The 21,212-nt window shown below is 40.8% G+C and overlaps 2 protein-coding genes across 2 annotated transcripts in view; both read left to right on the top strand.

Moving 5' to 3' along the window:
* LOC126213576 (transcription initiation factor TFIID subunit 10-like) overlaps positions 1-21,212 on the top strand; it is a 128,730-nt gene that overhangs the window by 9,299 nt on the left and 98,219 nt on the right. The gene's annotated exons all lie outside the window — the stretch shown is intronic.
* The window catches only part of LOC126213575 (chloride intracellular channel protein 5-like), a 37,551-nt gene that overhangs the window by 8,659 nt on the left and 7,680 nt on the right, over positions 1-21,212 (top strand). The window contains exon 2 of the mRNA XM_049941423.1: positions 7,134-7,333. Coding sequence (XP_049797380.1) covers positions 7,134-7,333 — 200 coding nt within the window. The remainder of the gene's footprint in view (positions 1-7,133; positions 7,334-21,212) is intronic.

The raw sequence follows: 21,212 nt of genomic DNA, 5'->3' as shown, positions 1-21,212 counted from the left end.
GCTGGAGCAGAGAAGATACGGTTTATAACAACATCAGTAGTATTTGGTAATATGACGGAAAAGATAAGTATTCTGTGACTTTCCAAATTAGAAACAAAAATTTTTTAAGTGAAAAATTAACATCTTAAATTTGTAAGTTAAAGGAAGCCCATAAGTGTGGGGTGTCAACTAAATTTCAACACACTAAGAGTGAGCTTTAATGCAAAACATCTGCCAGGTTTCAAACACTCTTGGTTTATTAGTTATATATTTTTTGCTCTCTACTGTTTCAAGAGTTATTTACAAAATATACATTTTTCAAAGGGTTGTACCATTTACAAAAATTAAAGTAAAACGAAAATACCATATTTCTTAACACTTGTGTTATAGTGGTCTAATATGTATTTTTTCCAGATAAATTCATGACTGCGAGTTGACATGACCTGTATGATTTGAGATGAAATCGCCCAGTGATTACAAGAAATAGTCAAGTTTATTACAACATTTTTACAAAGATTTTAAAGAAAATGTTCAAACCGCTTAAAGTGTCATAGATTGCATGAGAATCTGAAGAATAATCCTAAATAAAAATGACAGATCAGGTGCCTGTAAAATACAGTGTTGATGTGATGTGGAATATGGAGGGCAAGATGGTGAAGCACTTGAAAGTGAGATTCATTGAACACACTGTTCCATCAGACATAATAATTTCAATAAATCTGCAGTAGCCAGGTACATTTGTAGCACTGGATGCCCACTATCTGGACTAGATAAAATATTGTAATTTTGCGCACACTGAATAAAAGGAAGAAGGTGTACTTGTTTGAAGAACTAAAAGTCCTGGAAAAGGTTAGAATATTTTGAATGACAGAGTTACAAGTAGCTCAAATATTTTGTTTAAATGCTTCACAGAAATGCTGCAACAATCTTAGATGCAACTTAGTAATTATTTGGTGCCCTAAGCTGTGGAAATAATGTTCTATAATGCAGCTTAAAGAATCCTCACACAGCAAGCCTATAATCTGGAACAAAATTATTAAGTTATGCTGTTGCTGCAGACAGCTTCAGTAGATCCTATACTTTACAAGAAAAGTTACAGTGCTGTTGTAGAGAAGCTTACTCAAAGTAATAAAAACACAGTGACCAATAAAATGAGCCCAATATTTAATTTGTGTGTGTGCTTGCAACACCAAAACAAAAACAAAAATATTGTAGTCTGGAAACTGCTGAGAAGAAAATGATTGTTTTTCTAAACTTTTTCTCAATATGGTAAGGAAACTGTTCAGCTCATTCTAAGGAATGTTTTATCAAACAGCACACAAATTCTGAAACTCCCTATTGCGTGTGGTTCCAAAGTAAACTGTAGCTAAAGCGCAGAGAATAAAAATTAAGAAAAATGGAAAAAACAGTAAATAAGAGTTCAGATAACTTGTATAGCATCAGAATGGCCCAGCGCCATAGTCTTCTTCTTCATAGTCTTCTTCAATTTTCAAGTTCCAGATCCTTTTAGCTTTTGAAGATCAAGTCTCTCTGCAATGGCAAGATGCTCTTTGTCAGCAGTGAAAACTGCAGTGGCATGCTCCCCCTCTGTCTCCCCAAAGTAAAGGGCATTCAAAATAACTTGGTCCTTACATGCACAGATGCCACGGTAGGGGACAAGAACGGCCATTGTGAGGTAGAGGAGGTGCAGCTCGACAACAGAAGCGTGCCAGTAGGAAATCTCATAAAACAGAAAAGGTGTAAAAATGCAGATAAAATTGCTTACTATACTACTGACCTGCCTGTAAATTTTACATAGATATAAAATTTTCTTCTCCTTCTGCACCTTTCCTGAAGTAGTGAAGCCTTAGGAAGTAGATGTGACTGTTTTCTCTCTTTCTTTGTCCTCTGTATTGAGAGACTGTAGTAGCTAGCAGTTCCTGCAGTCTGTAATTGGATAGATAAAAAATCTACTCGCTAAGCAGTGGCAGGAGAACACATGTATAAAGATACTGAAATTTGTGAGCTTTTGGAGCCAGTGACTCTTTCTTGTGGCAGAAGGGTTGATGAGGATCCAATTAGTTTTTAAAAGAGATTTTTGCTTCCTCCTTTGCGTCTTTTGACAGAAATATAATGACACTGCGTATAATCAAACGAGTCTGATTATGAAGAACTTTCCTTACTCCTGTGATGCACTAAGGCTTCAGTGGCACGCTGTGCAGAAAAGAGATAGCATCGACAATGCTCAAACTTTGCTGGTTGGTAGTAGCTGCCCATTGAAACAAAAGGGTGGACTCACCCAGCACTCACGATGAGACTGCATTTCTACGCTGGAGTCTTGTTATTTTATATGAACTCTACCTCTGTAGCTGTAATTTGTTTGTTAGTGGATCTTACAAAATTCAGCACTATTAGCCCCTAGGTACTTCTTTTTCCAAAAACATTTTTGACACACTTTTTTCAGATTATTTGACTGAAACTTTCATTTATATGACTGGTTCATTTATATGACTGTAATTAAATTTTCCTTAATGCCTTCAATCACTTAGATCTCAAAAGGCATTTTTAATAGTTGAATGGGAATATTGAGAAACCAAACATGCTCAAGTTTTTTTTGACAAAATTGCGTCGCCTATCATTTTGTGCTTTAAACATATAGGTCGATTGTGATATAGAGAAACCTCATATATTCCAGCATTCTCTCTGTTGTTATGCAGTGCCTCATGTAGAAAAGATGTGGGTATTCTCAAAATTTTGTGTTGTCAGCATTTGATTTATACAAAGATACATGTCTGTAAATGACAAGAAATTACATGAACTGAGGTGATTTCTACTATTCATACCCAAAGAAGGAAACATCAGGATCTTCTACACTGAATGCATCAAAGAATGAACGATGTGTGGAGTATAATTCCAAAGAGAATGGAAAATAGGCATAATTTGTTTGATTTTTGTCCATATTATCAATAAAGTACGAGTGATGATTTATGCTTATTTATTACAAAATATTGAGAAAGCCCACATATTCACTAAGTAAATTTTACCTTAACATCAAGAAAACCTGTCGAGATTGTCTGTAGTGCAGTGTCATTTGTCCCTCTATTTTCATTGGAATGAAAAACGAGAAGAAAACTGGTATTTTGACATAATCTTAAGATTGGAATATTTTTTTGTATCTCGTGAAAAGTTTAGTTTTTTGGACATTTGGAGTTTCTCAATATTCCCATTTAGTTGTTCTTTCTACTTCAAGTAAATATTAGGAATGTAATTTCCCTTGTGAAACCCACACCTTGACTTGGTAGTTTTGCGACAAACGAGTGCTGTCATTTGGGGATGGACTAGCAATGTTGGTTGTACTGCTCTTTTCAATATAGCCAAACCATAATAATACTGGAGCAGATCTAAATCAGTATCTGTGAGATGTCTACAGTCTTTTAGTTGCCTTTCAGAGCCTCCTTGAGTTGTTGCAATTTGGACTGCATTCTTTTTGTGCATGTCCTGGAAGTCTCCTCCTCTGATGTTATTAATGTATTTAAGCAGTGTAATGTCTCAGATATTTGGAAGTCTCCACCTTCTATTCCTCTGCTGCAACATTCATACTTTATAGAACAGTTATGGAAGTGGCCGTTATCATTATATTTGCACCTGTGACAGTGTCTTATGCTGGATATTACAAATAAGGTACAAAGTAAAAATCAAAAGCAACTAAAAATTTAATAACAGTAAGCACACACGCTTGAATCGTAGAGTAACACAAACTGCAGATACCTCTAACAGAAAATTACATGTGGACATTAGAGGAGGCACTAGTACCATCATGTAACAGGTGTTTCAAAAAATTGTCTTACCTGTGACTCAGAGAAATATGACACTGTTCGATCAATGAAGGCAGCAGAGATTTGTGCCCTCTGTCCCACTGTCTTTAAATGCCAGAATAAAGCCTCTATCTTTAATTTAAACCTTTTGATCTTTTATTTTTTATATTTTTTACAACACAGTTGGATGAGCATTTTTCAGAACCGTAACAGGCATTGGCCACAGTCAATGGCCCTCCACAGATTGCTAACAGATAAAAATAGGAGACAAATGATCATTATAGAATATGTAAACTCTGACAGGTAACTCCCTACATAATGACCATTATGTAAATAGTAGATTTTAGTATATTCCGTTGTGGTCGTTTGTCTCTTCTTTTTATCTGTTGACCATCTGAAGAGGACAGCTATCTTGATGAAATTGGGTATGCCATAGTGAAAGGCTTGTGTGAGCATTTTGTAAATATATACATAAAAAGAATATAATCAGCCAGTCACATAATCTCTATGGCACACATTTGACAGAGCAGAATTAAATGGTGCACCAGACAGGATGAAAAGCAAAAATCATTGTTTTCATCCATCTTCACTGTCCACTATCCATTATCTTTACACTGAGAACAAGAAGTCATTTTCTGAAATGTGTTGTTTGACCAGTGATTTTGGACAAATTGTATCTTGTCGTGCCATGGTTTAACATTCCAATAATTATGTGACAACTGTGACCTCACTATCCGTACTTATATTATAAATGTGAAAGTGACTCTGTCTGTTATGATTTCACAACTAAACTGCTGAACCAGTTTCATTGAAATTTGGTATGGAGATAGCTTCAATCCTAAGGAAAAACACAGGCCACTTTAGGAGGGGAAAAAAAAACAACATAAAAGGGTGAAGTAGGGAATATCTTTTTTTACACCTATCAACTTAATGGTACCAAAAATTATTAAATTTGTTGCATAATGGAGATATTGTATAACGTATAGCTACTGCTGTAGCACGATGTATAGATGCGCAATCCAGCCCACGCTCCCCCACACGCCCCACTCGGCAGCTACGCTGCACGTGCCACTGCATCATATGCTGGACCATTTTGGGGCGATGGGAGGTGGGTGCACATCACAAGCTATGCTTATCTAAATACTGAACTTACGTGTGTGTGTGTGTGTGTGTGTGTACATAAAGCCTGGGAACACTTTCAATTATTTATTGCCCAAGAACCAAACATTGTACAGATATCATACATATGTCATATTGAAGAGGAACCCTGGAAGCTTTTTTTCATGTTTACCACCACGGCGTGGTTTGCTATTTGCCGATAGCGCTAATCACAAACGTGGCGAGTTCAGGTGGGGAGCGAGCTTTCTGTGTGTTGGAGTTCAACAAAGACAAGTGTGCTACAGCTGTTCAACAGATGTTTAGAACCAAGAACAGTAAGAAGCCACCAACAAGGAAAGCCATTTACCACTGGCACAACAAATTCGCTATGATGGGTTGTGGACGTCCCATTGTGAGTGAAGTTAATGTGGAATGTGTACGAGAGACATTCATAAAGAGTCCAAAGAAACTGGTGCGTCGTGTGTCCCGTGAACTCGAAATGGCTCCAATGACAGCGTGGGAAGTCCTGCAACAGAAGCTGTCTATGAAACCATTCAAATTGGAGATAGTGCAGAAGATCGACGACGACAAGTGTTTTGAGTTTTGTTCGCAGTTGCAACAGTTGAATGAGAATGGGAATGACATTGTTGATCGCTTAATTTTTAGCGACGAAGCCACTTTTCACACTAATGGGAAAGTGAACAGGCATAATTGTCGAATCTGGGGTGCAAAGCATTCACACGAATGCATTGAATTTGAGCGTGATTCCTCAAAGGTAAATATGTTTTGTGCCTTGTCACAACGAAAACTGTAGGGGCCAGTCTTCTTCGGCGAGAGCACTGTCTCTGGGTATTCCTACGTGGACGTGTTGCAGCAGTGGCTGATGTCTCAAATGCAATCAGACTCTCCGTTCATCTTTCAGCAGGATGGGGCTCCACCCCATTTTCATCGTGAAGTTTGTGGGTACCTGAACACGGAGCTCCCGCATCGACAGATCAGTCGTGCTACAGAAGGGGATAGCCGTTACACGGAATGGCCTCCCCGATCACCAGACCTCACTCTCTGTGACTTTTTTCTGTGGGGTCACATTAAAGATCTGGTGTATGTACTGCCTCTACCAAGTGATGTAGCAGAGCTCCGGGAGAGAATACGGAAAGTGACTGCCACAATTGACAATGCCATGTTGCAGCAGCTATGGCAAAAATTTGATTACCGTATTGATGTCTTCCTGGTCACTCGTGGTTCACATATGAAATGTTTGTAAAAACAACCTTCAGAGTTTCTCTTCAAAATGCAATATGTACGGCATCTGTACAGTGTTTAGTTCCTGTGCAATAAATAATTGATAGTGTTCCCGGACTTAATGTACACCCTGTATATATGAGGGTTGGAACTTAAACAGTGGAAACTATTTATTCACAACTGATACAAAACAGTTACATGTTTGCACCTGTTAATGTCATTCAAAGTAGTCACCAGTGTTGTGTATAACGCGTTGCCAGTGATGTGGAAGGTGTGGTATAGCATTAGCGGAGCCCGTTCTATTGATGGTGCGAATGGAGCGATCTACTGCCTGTCGAATCTCTGGAACAATTCTGAAACGAAAGCCACGAAGTGGTTTCTTCACCTTCGTAATCAAATCAAAGTCACAAGGACTTAAGTCCGGGGAGTATGGTGGACGGTACAGTACTTCCCAGTCCCATCGACCGAACAGAGCAGCAACAGCTTGCGCTGTACGCACCTGCGCATTGTTGTGCGAAATCGTGGGTGGGTTGCGGTAATGCCGATTCCCCGCACACCTCTCGGAGACCTCGATGACACTGTCTTGCTGTACGACCTCTGGCACATTCAGTCTCGATCCGACTCCATTGTTCCTGTTTCGAAAACGTAGCGACACCGTTACGTTAGACCGTCGCTCACAAGTGACTGTGTTTCCTCGATTGTGTGCACACTGGTGACGTGGGACAGACGAGTCCATTTGCTCGGAGATAAGGTGTGTATGTCAACAACGTGTGCTATCGGCGACAATAGTAAAGTCCATTGCATAGTGTCACCACAGTAGTGTTGCCACTATTTAAGTTCCCACTCTCGTACATACAGACATGTAAAGGCAACTGATGTTATTACACAGACAATGGCTTACTTACCATCAATCATCGTAGCAAAACTATTGATATACGAGCACAGCCACTAGCGTAACAGTACAGTTTAAGGAACAGCTTCATTGTATCGATCTCGTGACCTGTCCCGTCTGCTCTGCAGGGACACGTTCTCCCGCTTCTGCTACTTGGTTCGCGGCGTGGTGCGCGACACGTCACAGCTGGAGGCGGAGCTGCGCAAGGCGGACGCGCACCTCCTGGGGCTGCGGGGGCCGTTCCTTACGGGCGCCGCGCCCACCCTGCTGGACGTCGAGGTGCTGCCCAAGCTGCACCAGGCGCGCGTCGCCGCCCACACCATCAGGGGTGAGCTGCACTTACTCCCCTAGTCGGCAGGCTATCTGACAAGTGACCCCGGAAGAGAGCCTCGTCTGTGACATCCTCGACTGATATCCAAGATACAATTGTACAGAGTATCCTTCCAGATATGCAGTTGGCTCGATGAAATTTTTACTTCCTGTGAATGTAAAAAATAAATGAAAGTAATAGACGAAAGTCGACAAAATATTTTTACATTCAGAGGAGAAAGTTGGCGACTGATCGTGAAAAGAACTTGCCACTTATTTTAAGGATTGCAGTCCAGACTCACATATTGTGTCTGTCACTCTCTCGCCCGTTTCTCGATAATACAAAAAGAGCTGGCTTTCTTTGAATGTTTGAGTGTCCTCCGTCAATTCTCTGTGGTACTGGATAGTTACGATACAGAAGAGGGTGGATGAGTGTGTACGGTAGACGGTCTTTTCAGTAGCTTTGTTGGTTTTCTTAAGTGTCCTGCCAATAGAACGCAGTCTTTCTTTTGCCCTCCCCACAAATTTCTTTCTGATGGTTCTAATTTGAGCTGTTTGTACTTGTAATCCGTAAGTATTTAGTCGACTCGACAATCTTTAAAATTGTGTGACGTAGGTTGTAACCGAAACTTAATGAACTCCTTTTAGTAATCGTATGCAGAACCTTACAATTTTTGTTGTTTAGAGTCAGTTCTTACTTTTTACTTCTTACACATATGTTGTGTTAAGTAATTTTGCAATTGAGTTTGGTCTTCTAATGTCTCTACTAGATGATAAATGACACATCAACCACAAACAATCTGAGAAGACTACTGAGATCATCTCCTAAACTACTTATTTAGATTAGGAACAACAGAGGGCGTCTAACACTTCCTTGGAGAATGCCAACTATCACTTCTGTTTTACTCAACGACTTTCTATCATTTAGTGCGAATTGTGACCTTTCCGAGAGCAAGTCACAAATCCAGTTGCACAACTGAAGCGATACTCCGTACACAAATAATTTGATTAGAAGCTTCCGTTAGGAACAGTATCAAAGCCTTACGGAAGTCTAGAGATATTATGGAATCGATGTGAGGTCCCCTTTCGATAGCACTCATTACTTCGTGAGAATAAAGTGCTAGTTGTGTTTCACAAGGATGTTATTTTCTGAATACATGTTGACCTGCCTGCGAAGAGATCCTTTTCTGTGATGTTATTCACAGTGTTCGAACGCAGTATATATTCCAAAAATTCTTGTGCAAGTTTTCCTTTCACCTTGTCTTGCTTCATTGGTGTTGAACTCAGCTGCACACTGTGACCTGGCAACCCTTAACCTTTTCTCACCGGTGTAGTGGTAGCAGAGCCGTGTGCTGTGGGCACGAGCCAGTCCCGCTTGGGCGAATTTATCCCGTTTTTCCCTGTACTTCCTGGTCACTGCTTAGATCTTAATCACAATAAGACTTTGTATTATAACCTTATTTGGGAAAATATTTTTACATATATTCAAACATTTTTGATCTTCATTTTTAATAGAAAGGTTGTTCTTGATCTTTTATACACTTCACATAATTTTTTCATACCTTCTGTCAGGTCCGTGGTTTTGGACAGAGTACTGGTGGTGTGGGTACTTAATTATTTGAAATTTATGTTAAATGTTGTTTCTGTTTTCACACGTATGGTAATGTTTACATTCAGTAAACATTTCATTTCAGTACATTACATTCTGTCAATTTCTTCACATAGAGTGCAACATTCAAAAATTCTTCTGTGTGTGATACAGCTTGAAGAAGGGAAACGTGTATAGTGTTGTATTGCATTCCTTACAACGCAACTAAGCGAAGAGCTCAATATGTCAGTACAGAACTGAAATGAGGCATAAAATCAGTAGTGCAACAGAAGCTGAAACTATGCTTCGAAACTGAGTGCAACTGCCATCTGGTGACACTATTGCTAACTACAGTCGTCCAACAGAGCCACTAAATGCCACATAGGTCAAACTTCCACAGAAATTGAGTGTAATGAAGATTAGAAGTATCAGGAGAGGCAGAAATGTTACAGCACTGGTATGAAATGGCTAATCTGCCTAAAAGTTGCAGTGTATTTATAGAATGATAGCCAGGGTAAATGTTGAGATGCATTGGGACTCGTATTCTTCCCATGTTTCTGACATTAATTGATAACACAGCATCACGGACACCCTGTATCGTAGCACTTAACCCCATAAAGATGTTCTCACGTGCTCATGTCTGAAACATATTACTGAATAACTCATTGGGTTTCTGAATGTGCACACACATACACTTTTGGAGGTGGTCTCAGTGACTGACGTTCCTACAAATTGCCTCGTTGGCTTCTGTAACGACTTCAGGAGTAGAATTCATTTGTCTGAAACACAACCTTCAACTTCATCCATTTGGAATTAACACTACGGTTCAGATCCATACTGGCAAAGCGATTTTATTGGTTTCTTGTCTTTTTAGAGTTCGTGGAAATATGTATCCCAGACTTCTTTCTTCTAAATTATTTCTGTTGTTCGTGATGGTCATTTCATAATACTAATGAAGGTCTTTTATTGTTTTATCGTGCAGTTGATCCCTCAGTGGCTTGTCGTCTGACTGTTTCGGGTGCTGTACAGTGTTCGGTTCAATTTTCTCAGGCGTGTGATTGTCCTCCCTGGGCATATTGTAAATGATAGGGTAGCCAACATTGAGTGCTGTGTATCCTTTTATGTGTAGTGGTTTCAGATATATCCATATTTAAAGAATTGTCTGTTCAAAATTAAATAGCTTCACAGACAAGCAAACAATGAAATGAAATATTTCCAAGGATGACTCAGAGTAAAATTATAAACCATTTTATGCAGGAACTTTGTAAGACTTATTTTGAAAAATACCAGAAATTTCAACTTTTTGCTTGCAAATGTCTCCTAGGCACAACAGAAGATATCAAATGGATACAGAGACACACTGCTAGTGTCGTAACAGCTATTGTAGACCATACAGAAGTATAACAGAGGTCTCGGGGAATTTAATGAGGATCTTTGGAAAGGAAAAAAGGATATGCAACATTGCCTGCGAAATACAGTGGGGTGTATTTAAGAATGGGTATTACAGGAAGACTCAGTGACAATTTTGCTATCTCCATCATACAGGTTGGCAGACAGTCTTCAAATGAACAATAGAGTATCGATTTGTAAAAAAAAAACTATTAACATCTGTATGGGCTCAAAGTTTAACAGCTTGTATTTGATTTATGGGGGCACTTAGGGAAAGTTACCATCATCGAAGTGGCAGTCATTCTCTCAAAAACAATTTTCAGCTCTGCAGAAGTTACTCGTAACTCAGACTTACAGGCTCCTTTAATCAAACTCATCTCTTCTTTAGAGGCAGATTTCAACTCCATAAATCTTTGGTGTTTGTTAACATAGATGTGGCCAGGTAAAGTGCAATTAACAGCGTCTGCAGCTCCTATGTTGTGTGCTGATGTCTGCATTTCGTTGATGTAGGTTGTAAACAATTGAGTGATAGTATATGGTAGCCAATGAGAATTGCTGAATCTAATGATTTCATGTGGTGGAAGATACGAATTGGTTACGGTTGAAACCTCCTGGCAGATTAAAACTGTGTGCCGGACCGAGACTCGAACTCGGGACCTTTGCCTTTCGCCGGCAAGTGCTGTACCGTGTGAGCTACCCGAGCATAACTCACGCCCCATTGTCACAGCTTCACTTCTGCCAGTACCTCATCTCCTACCTTCCAAACTTTACAGAAGCTCTCCTGCAAACCTTGCAGAACTAGCACTCCTGAAAGAAAGGATATTGTGGAGACATGGCTTAGGCACAGCCTGGGGGATGTTTCCAGAACGAGATTTTCACTCTGCAGAGTGCTTGGGTAGCTCAGATGGTAGAGCACTTGCCCGCGAAAGGCAAAAGTCCCGAGTTCGAGTCTCGGTCCGGCACACGGTTTTAATCTGCCAGGAAGTTTCATATCGGCGCACACTCTGCAGCAGAGTGAAAATCTTATATTGGTTACAGTTGTTTTTGATATGGAAAATGGGAAGAAAACTAGATGTTGTGAGAGACTGACCTGTAACAAAACCCAGAGCCTAGGTTGGGTTTGGAATGCTATACTTTGCTTGTGAGTTTGCAGAGTCAGTGAATCTCAAAATGAAAATATGGCTGCTGTTATAAAGTGATGTTTCGCATAGCCCGAGATAAATGTTTGTTATTGCACTAACCCACTTGTATGTCTTATTTCCAATTTCACTAAAAATTCGAACCACATAGAACAAAATATCATCACACAGATTATTGCCAGTGTCGGCATGTGATGACTTTTACTGACACAGCCTTTAAAATACCTTCACAAGAGAGCCGTAAGTCTGACGATCTCAGTGGTCACGACACATCACTGAAAAGAGAAGTGACACCCCCCAGTATGCCTGTAAGACAATGTTAACTTGCCTTCCTCAAAAAAATAACGCTCAATTCCACTGACAGCTGCTACAGCACACCACATAGACACGTGCTGGGAGTGAAGAGATCTTTCCCGAACTAGGCGAGACATTTCACAGACCCCAATATGGTAGCTCTATTTTTTAACTGACCCATTTAAGTGAAAATGCTTCTCATTGCTCGTAAACACTATTGCATTTGGGTCGGACTCGGAAATTGCTCGCACTCGTACTGGGAAGTCTCCTCGTCGTCGGAAGTCTCTATCTTTGATCTGCAGATGCTCCAGCATTTTGTACAGGCAGATTTTAAAATAGAAATGTAACATTTTTCTCACACACTCGCAAATTGTCTGTAGACGGTGTGCATGTAGATGTGTGTTTTGCTTCTAGCACCGTGACTATTGCCCCTCTCACAGTGGCGACATTTTTAGGTGATGTCATTTTTTTATCAGGGCGTGGCAGCTTCTGAAGAATGTTTCCTATTGCTATGAAAGCTGTAGCCAGCTGTAGGATCGTATTACTACTTGGAACTGAGCAGTTGAGATGTGAACAAAATATTCGCGACTTTACAATGACAGATTCAGCACTTAAGACAGTGGTCCTGCATGTCGACACATGGCATTCCGTCGTTCACTGCTACTGAAATGGCAGACAGTCCAGACACATGGCATTCTGTTGTTCACTGCTACTGAAATGGCAGACAGTCCCAGAGTGCAGCTTTGAACGTGGCTCTCTCTCAGCAACTTTATATAAGTTTCAACGGAGAAGTACCACAGCCAATCAATTGCACATAATTTGTAATATATTGACCTAGGTTTTGACATCTCTAAGGATACTTCATCAGAGTGTAATTTTAACAACCCTATAAAATAAGTTTGAACAGAAGCATTACCAACAGCAGTGTAAGCCACTGGGCCGATCAGTCTGATGATGTTCGTTACAAGGTATACGTACCAAATGCCGGAATATTTTTAATTTTTGACTTGAGCACGTGTGCTTATAATTTTGGCTATTGCCAGCTCGGAGTGTAACTGTACATAAGTAGCCTTTATGTTACGGCGGTTTTACCTTTGTCGATGTTTCTGTTCGAACTTATTTTTCTTTATATTTTATAGGGTTGTTGAAATTTCATTCTGATGAAGTCATCCTTAGAGGTGTCAAAACGTAGGTCAGTGTATTAAAAATTATTTGCAACCAGTGCGGTTGTGGTATTTCTCTGTCGAAATCCCAAAGTGAACGATGTACGGGGGTACCTGAAAGAAGACAAACTTATTGTTATAATTTTGAACTTAACTATTCATATTTTAAGCACAAACCTTCAATACACTTCAAAGTTCTCTCCACTTGCACTAATACGGTTTTGTAATCTTTTGTTCCATTGTTCAGAACATTGTTTAAATTCATATTTTGTGATGCTTGATAGTGCCTCTCTTTTTCTCCTTAATCCCAGCAACATCAGGAAAGTGCTGTCCTTTCACATCTCTTCTCGTTATAGGAAACACACACACACACACACACACACACACACAAATTGCACAGGGCTAGGTTGGGTGAGTATGGGGGGGGGGGGGGGGTGAGGAGCAGGGGTCATACCATTTTTGGCCAAGAATCGTGATATAGCAGGGGCATGGGCATTGTTACAATGAAAATCCAGGCACTCGACTATCAATAACTGGGCCAGTTCCACTGCACACTGTTACGCAGTCTTTTCAAAACTTCTGAGCAGAAAGTCTGGTTTGATCGTGCAGGACATACTCTGAATGGACGACTCCTCTCACATCTAAAAAATAATTCAGCATTGTTTTAATCTTTGATTTCACCTGACGAGCTTACTTGGGCGGAGGCGAACTTGAAGTCTTCCACTGGCTCGATTATTGCTTTGATCCAGGATTGTAAGTGTAGCACTGAGTTTGTTAGCTGTAATGATTTTAGACACCCGCTATTTTCGTTCCCAAATCTTCTGTCACAATTCACTGCACCGAACTCAGTCACTCCTGACAGTTCACAATTTCTCCAGCAGTCTGTCGTCTGTCTTTGTCGATGACTGCACGAAGGTTTTCAACATTTCACGTGTTCGGGACGTGGAAGATGACCGGAACGAGGATTGTCACTAATTGACATTTCACCATGTTTGAAATGGGAAAACCACTCAAACACTCATGTGTTCCCCACATCGTCATTCTTGTAAGCGTTTTTAACATTTCAAGAGTTTCTGTTACTCTTTTTCCAAGCAGATAGCGGAATTTCACTGCCACACGGTGTTCACAAAAATTGGCCATTGCAAAAACCACATTTGTAAAAAACAGTTGTTTCTGTAAACTGTACTGAAACTAGTCCCGACCTCCGTTAGCGATGGCACTCGTCTTACTGTTTCTGGAGTATCCACCCTGTGTGCTTCTAGTGGCGGAATGTGATACTATCGAAGCTCTGTCCACCAAAACTTAGTTTGATTTTTTTTTTATCCCCCCCCCCCCCCTCATATGTCCTGTCTCCACCTACCACTCACAGAATTTGTACTAAGGGGTCTAAAAATGGCAATTTCTTGTAGATTACTGTGTACATCTCATGTAGGGACCGTGAGAGAATAAGAGAAACGTATATTCAGTCATTTTTCCTGCATTCAGTGTATGTATGAAGTAGTACAGTGTGTTCCTGATATTGGGTAAAATACCCTCCCTCATGTTAAGTACAGTGGCTTGTGGAGTATAAATACATATGTAGGTTCAGATCCTCAACTCCGTCTGAAAACAGGGTTAAACCTTATAATTATACTGTTAAGGCATTTGTCATCCGTGTTGATGAGGTGGAAGTTGCAGCTTAGTGATGATCCTATGCTCACAAAAGTTCTTCAGTTTTTCTGAGTGATTTAGAATTGTAAGCCCGTTGAGCAGGCACTAAGGTCAGATAGCACTGTTCACGTGGAGGAATAAGCTGATGCATACAGGTGACACCGACAATGGTGTTCTGTAAAAGCAGTGCTCGCTACTGTGGGATGTGACAGTTCGGGGTGTGACTTCTGTTCCTCCTAGACAGAGAGTGTTTGCTCCATAAGTAGGGCTCTTTCGGTACTGTCACGTAATACACTAGTGTGCAAAACTTACGGACGAAAGTAACTTTCGCACGGTGTATCTCTGCCAAGTAACAGAGATCGATGAAACTTGGGACTGTACATATAAAGAGCTGCTGCAATATAGCATAGCAGGTAACTGAGGGAAATGCACACTGAGATAAAGAGAAATGATGCTTTTATTCAACGACAATAATTACACTAAAGTCACCGCGATATATGATATTTCCCTAAACAGTACAAAAGGTGAGATACATCTACATCTACATCTACAGCCATACTCCGCAAGCCACCTGACAATGTGTGGCGGAGGGTACCTTAAGTACCTCTATCGGTTCACTCTTCTATTCCAGTCTCGTATTGTTCGTGGAAAGAAGGATTGTCGGTATGCTTCTGTGTGGGCTCTAATCTCTCTGATTTTATCCTCACGGTCTCTTCGCGAGATATACGTAGGAGGGAGCAATATACTGCCTGACTCTTCGGTGAAGGTATGTTCTCGAAACTTCAACAAAAGGCCGTACCGAGCTACTGAGCGTCTCTCCTGCAGAGTCTTCCACTGGAGTTTATCTATCGTCTCCCCAACACTTTTGCAATTACTAAATGATCCTGTAATGAAGCGCGCTGCTCTCCGTTGGATCTTCTCCATCTCTTCTATCGACCCTATCTGGTACGGATCCCACACTGCTGAGCAATATTCAAGCAGTGTACTGTAACCTATTTCCTTAGCATTCTTCCAATGAATCTCAGTCTAGCATCTGCTTTACCGACGATCAACTTTATATGATCATTCCACTTTAAATCACTCCTAACACCTATTCCCAGATAATTTATGGAATTAACTGCTTCCAACTGCTGACCTGCTGTATTGTAGCTGAATGATAAGGGATCTTTCTTTCTATGTATTCGCAGCACATTACACTTGTCTACATTGAGGTTCAGTTGCCATTCCCTGCACCATGCATCAATTCGTTGCAGATCCTCCTGCATTTTGGTACAATTTTCCACTGTTACAACCTCTCGATATACCACAGCATCATCTGGAAAAAGCCTCAGTGAACTTCCGATGTTATCCACAAGGTCATTTATGTATATTGTGAATAGCAATGGTCTTACGACACTCCCCTGCGGCACACCTGAAATCACTCTTACTTCGGAAGACTTCTCTCCATTGAGAATGACATGCTGCGTTGTGTTATCTAGGAACTCTTCAATCCAATCACACAATTGGTCTGATAGCCCATATGCTCTTACTTTGTTCATTACAACGACTGTGGGGAACTGTATCGAACGCCTTGCGGAAGTCAAGAAACACGGCATCTACCTGTGAACCCGTGTCTATGGCCCTCTGAGTCTCGTGGACGAATAGCGCGAGCTGGGTTTCACACGACCGTCTTTTTCTTAATGGGGTGTGCGATCACCAGTGGCGGCAGTGTGTGCGTGGCGATGTGCTCCCGAGTGGGCCACGAGGTTGGTAATGAGTTCTTATGACAGGGTGTGGTGATAAGGTCAACTGCTCGGTGGTTGTCAATGCGTGTGGAAATAATGAAGTACATCTCTCCAATACTTCCCATACATGCTTGATGGAATTTAACCCTTTCGTGGGCAAAATTATTGAGCAGTTTTTTTTAATGAATGGAGAGCAGATATTAGTTAAGAGATAGGTATATTTATCATACAGAATATCAAATTTGCTCCAACTGTGAAAGTGAGGTCACACAAAGGTGGGAAGTATTCTTCCCACTGCCCTTCCTTGGAGTTAAATGACAAAAACAACTTTTTCAATACATGTCATATTTATTTGATAAATTTACTTCTCTTGTTACAATGATTGTTCACAATTACTTGCCATGAAATTTTCTGAAACATGGGTCTACGCCAGGGGTCTCCAAACTACGACGTGCGGGCCGAAACCGGCCCGCGAGAGCCAGCAAACCGGCCCGCGTTAGCTGGCCGGACATCCCCTCTATCCGGCCCGCCAAATATTTGAGGTGGTGCCTATATTGCCAGCAATTGAGTTTCGATGCCTATCGTGACCAATACACCGCGACATTGTCGGAGCTCTATCTTTACAAAGCGGAAGGTCATGGTTAAACTTGTGGCTATCCACAATAAACAGACAGACCATTCTCCTTGCGATAGTGAAAAAAACAAAAATGGTTAACAGACTAGTTTGGCGAAAACATTTTAAGTAAAAAAATTCTTTGCATTTTATTCTACTCACGAGTCTAGTGCAAGTCTTTCAAATGGACGCCAGTTCGGCGACTAGCCTTAGTAATCAATCATTATGGAAGATGCTTCTTGAGCGAGGTTTCACTTTCTTTACATATTTCGATTTTCAGATTTTCCTTGTCTCTTCGAATTCAAACTTTGAATTGTCCCACACCTACTAGTACAGCGCATAAAACACTAAAAAACTCGTGAGACACTCGCAACATAGACACAATCATGCAACAGAACTATCAAATATATGCTCTGGCTCTGCTACTCGCTGCAAGACTACATAACTAAACTTATTGTTGCGCTGCTTGAAATAACAATGCGCTGACATACTCTACCTCTGTTACGTCTTGTAGTAATAGTGTTGCTAACAATGATTTTGAGATTTCGTTAACTTTGCAGGACGCTTTCGTGAAGAATGTGCAGTGACATACTTTTTTGTCAGTGATATTCGCCAGAATAAAATATGCCAGAAATTCAGTCAGGTACGTCCACCAATCAAAAGTATGTAATGAAATAAAAATCGTAGTTCGTTTCAGTGCTAGCTATTCCCACAACCTTAGATTTTTGCGATTTCATCTTTCCTTTAGCCTTACATTACGGTCATCATGGAGTGCTAGGGTTCTTTAATCCCACTAGGTAGATCTTGGCCCTTATGCCTTCGTGGAGGAATCAATGTGGGCCGCAGACTAAAACGTTTGGAGACCCCTGGTCTATGAAAAGTGGTATTTGACAATATGTACAAACACAGCAAATGCTCTTTTCCGCAGCTTTGGTACTCCAATGACGGCACGTCCAGTAGGTTTCTCCTAAAATGGGTTGATGCTCCCCTACAGCCACATGACGTAAATCTTCAGGTACTTTACCCCTTTTTGCCAAAAAGACAGGTTTTGTCCACGCCTTTTTTGGGATGAGAAGCCAGCGATCAATTGTACGGCTAGATGGATCCTGTATGTGAGCTGATCGTGCTGTCCACTTTCCTTTTTTACTTATTTTCCACAGGATAAAATTGTTGACTGCAGCAACATCCACCAGGAAATAAAATATTCTGTGCCACCATTTTACAGAACGTCTGCCAATAGCATACCTTTCTCGTAACTGATCAAACTTATCGACACCACCCATTATTTTGTTGTATTCTGCCACAACTTCAGGACAAGAAATCTATGTACTACTACCATCCTTGCTTTTCCTTTTCACTGTTGCTGTTTCTCATAGGTCACGAATTGAGGACAGGAAAGTGACTGGACGGTTATCCATCCATTTTATTGCAGAAATGGCTCCTTTTGTTTCAAACTGGAATTCTCCTCGTTCCAATTTTACGTTTTCCTTCATAAATTTGGGTAAATCATAAGTATTTACCTTATACTATAACTTTGAGGAAAAAATCACAAAATGTCACGCAAACAACACTGAAAGGCTCCTCTACAGAGCAACACTCAGCTATACAATGCCTCTGCGCGAAGGTACAGCCAAAACAGCGGGAACTTCCGATTGGAAGTAGTACCGTACATTGTTCACAAGGTGGTAGTACAGTACGAAGTTGGGAATTGTGAATCCCATGGGACTAGGAGCGAGTTCACTGTAGTGGGAAGCACGTTTCCCACGGCTCACGAAAGGGTTAAGTCAGAGAAATGGGCAGGCCAGTCCATTCAGCAAATATCCCTGTGTTTCAAAAGCTACTCCACCAGCACTGTTTGATGCAGTCGCACGTTGTCGTCCGTGTGCTGCTACATTTGGTATCACTATTATGGAAATGCTCATGAACTCAGCTGAAAATCCCTGGTGGGAGATGATGCTCTTTTTGTGAAACATTATTCAGAAAATTTAGGGAACTGGCATATGTGACTGCAGAATGATCCTACTGCAGCCAGCATAGATCTCTGGTATGGACCACAAAGATAAATACGAAAAATTGGCTTTTATGGAAGTATATACAAGGGTGGTTTGAAAAGTTCTCAGAATGGAATAGGAAAAAACTACTTACATCAGTGAAAATTTTTATTTTTAAATGTAGTCTCCTTGTATATTAACGCACTTGGTCCGACGATGTTCCAGTGCCTTTATCCAATCTCGAAAATAAGTTTCCTCCAGGCCTGCAAAATAGAGGTCAACTCCAACTATCAGTTCTTTGTTTGAAGTGAATCTTCATCCACCAAGAAAAATTTTCAGTTTTGGAAAGAGATAAAAGTCTGACGGAGCCATATCAGGTGAATAAGACAAGTGTGGCAACAGTTCGTATCTTAGTTTGTGTAATTTTGCCATGGTGGCGGCACATGTGCGGGTGCGCATTGTCTTGATGGAAGATGACTTTCTTCAATACTTAACCTGTCCTTTTTTGTGTATATCTTGTTGCAATTTGTACATGAGGTTAGCAAAGTATTCTCCAGTAACTGTTTGCCCAGTGGGGAGTTAATCTACAAACAGAATCACATTTACGTTCCAGAACACTGATGCCACGACCTTCCCCGCCGAAGGAATTATCTTTGCTTTCTTTGGTGGCGGAGAATCAGCATTTTTCCACTGCCTTGACTTTTTTTGTCTCTGGGGCACAGTAGTGCACCCAAGTTTCATCTGTGATCACAAACCGGCCCAAAAAATCTTGTTTGTTTCTCCTAAAACAGGTCAAACATTGTTCCATTCTCGTGCCTTCTTGATCCAGCATCAAGAGTTGCAGAACGTATCTTGCTGATAATTTTTTCATTTCTAATTCTTCAGTTAAAATGTGATATACCCTTTCAGATGACATCTGGCAAGCATGAGCACACTTTCAATCGGAGATCCTCCGTGACCATTTTGTGCACTTTTGCAATGATTTCTGGAGTAGCGACACATCTCTCCCGACCAAATTTAAATTCATTTGTCCACTTGGCAACAGTTAAATATGAAGGAGCAGAGTCCTCCAATGTATTCTGGAAATCAGCACGAATGTCCTTTGCTTTCATACCTTTCTTTATAAAGTACTTAATCACTGTTGGAATCGTGTTGTGTTTTTTTTTTTTTCTTTTTCCGCAAATTGCTATGCAGGAACGACGACAGAGCTATGTCACTGCCACATGTTTCTTCCGAGAGCACTGACGTGGCACGTGTTTACAGGCAACCGTACAGTGAATATCACGTGAACAACTTGTTGCGCTAGCACTGACCTCTCGTGGTGATTCCGAGAACTTTTCAAACCACCCTCGTAGATACTAGTTCCACCCCCACTCCATTTGTGAATGGAACAGGAAGAGGAATGCTTAGCAGTGGTACAGGCCACCCTCCGTCATGCACTGCATGTTGGCTTGTAAAGTATGTATGTAAAGTCTATTCACCGAGAGCTGGGACGAAACATAAACAGTGTCTCGTGAGCGACTACGCTCATTTCCAGAGAAAGCGTTCGTTGTTCACGTGATACGTAGGGGTGTGGAAAATCCTTGGCGCACGCTTTGCAGCTGGCGGCGTTCGGCTGGCTGCCGAGCTATCACAGCGGACCGGGAGAAACCTGGGCAACAATGTACAAAATAAATTTAACAATAATGTTAAAATAATGTTTAACTGAGTTCATTCCGTCGAAGCAGATTTATTTTCATTCAGGTCGCTAACAAAACGCTCCATTCAAACACAATTAATTGTTAATTTTAATAACAATACCAGTAATAATAATGATAAAGGACGAAACAAGGTTCACTCTGTCGAACTTGAACTGTTTTCATTGAGGTTTAAAGCAAACCGCTCCTCTCTCTCCTCTATAATGCAGCCTAATTTCCACGTTTGAGTTTTCACTTTTTCTATGACGTGGAAGACGCACTTATTCCAATCCTCTGCAGTCACTGTTCTTACTGATTCTTCTAGCAGTACTTTAACTTCGGCATTTTGTTTGTTTTGTGTTCGCTGCAACATAGCCTTTGATTCTGGCCCACACTAACTCAATGGCGTTTAATTCACAGTGGTACGGAGGAATTCTGAGGACAGTTTTCCCTGCATTCTTCGCCATTTCATCTATTGTGTACTGTTGCAACCCTTGTCCACAGTACGAGCAGCCCTTATCGGCTCCCCATCTGACAAGTGTTCATGACGTCACCTTTCCTTCTTAGATCTTTTTTAATATGTGACTTGTAAGTACTGCATCTTTTCCAGTCAGTACAAACTTTAATTTTATTAATGTACTATATACCTAATGTTTTAGTACAGTTAGTCT

Source organism: Schistocerca nitens, chromosome 11, assembly GCF_023898315.1.
Source record: "Schistocerca nitens isolate TAMUIC-IGC-003100 chromosome 11, iqSchNite1.1, whole genome shotgun sequence".
NCBI classification, from domain to species: domain Eukaryota; kingdom Metazoa; phylum Arthropoda; class Insecta; order Orthoptera; family Acrididae; genus Schistocerca; species Schistocerca nitens.
This window is presented reverse-complemented; position numbering and strand designations above follow the sequence as displayed.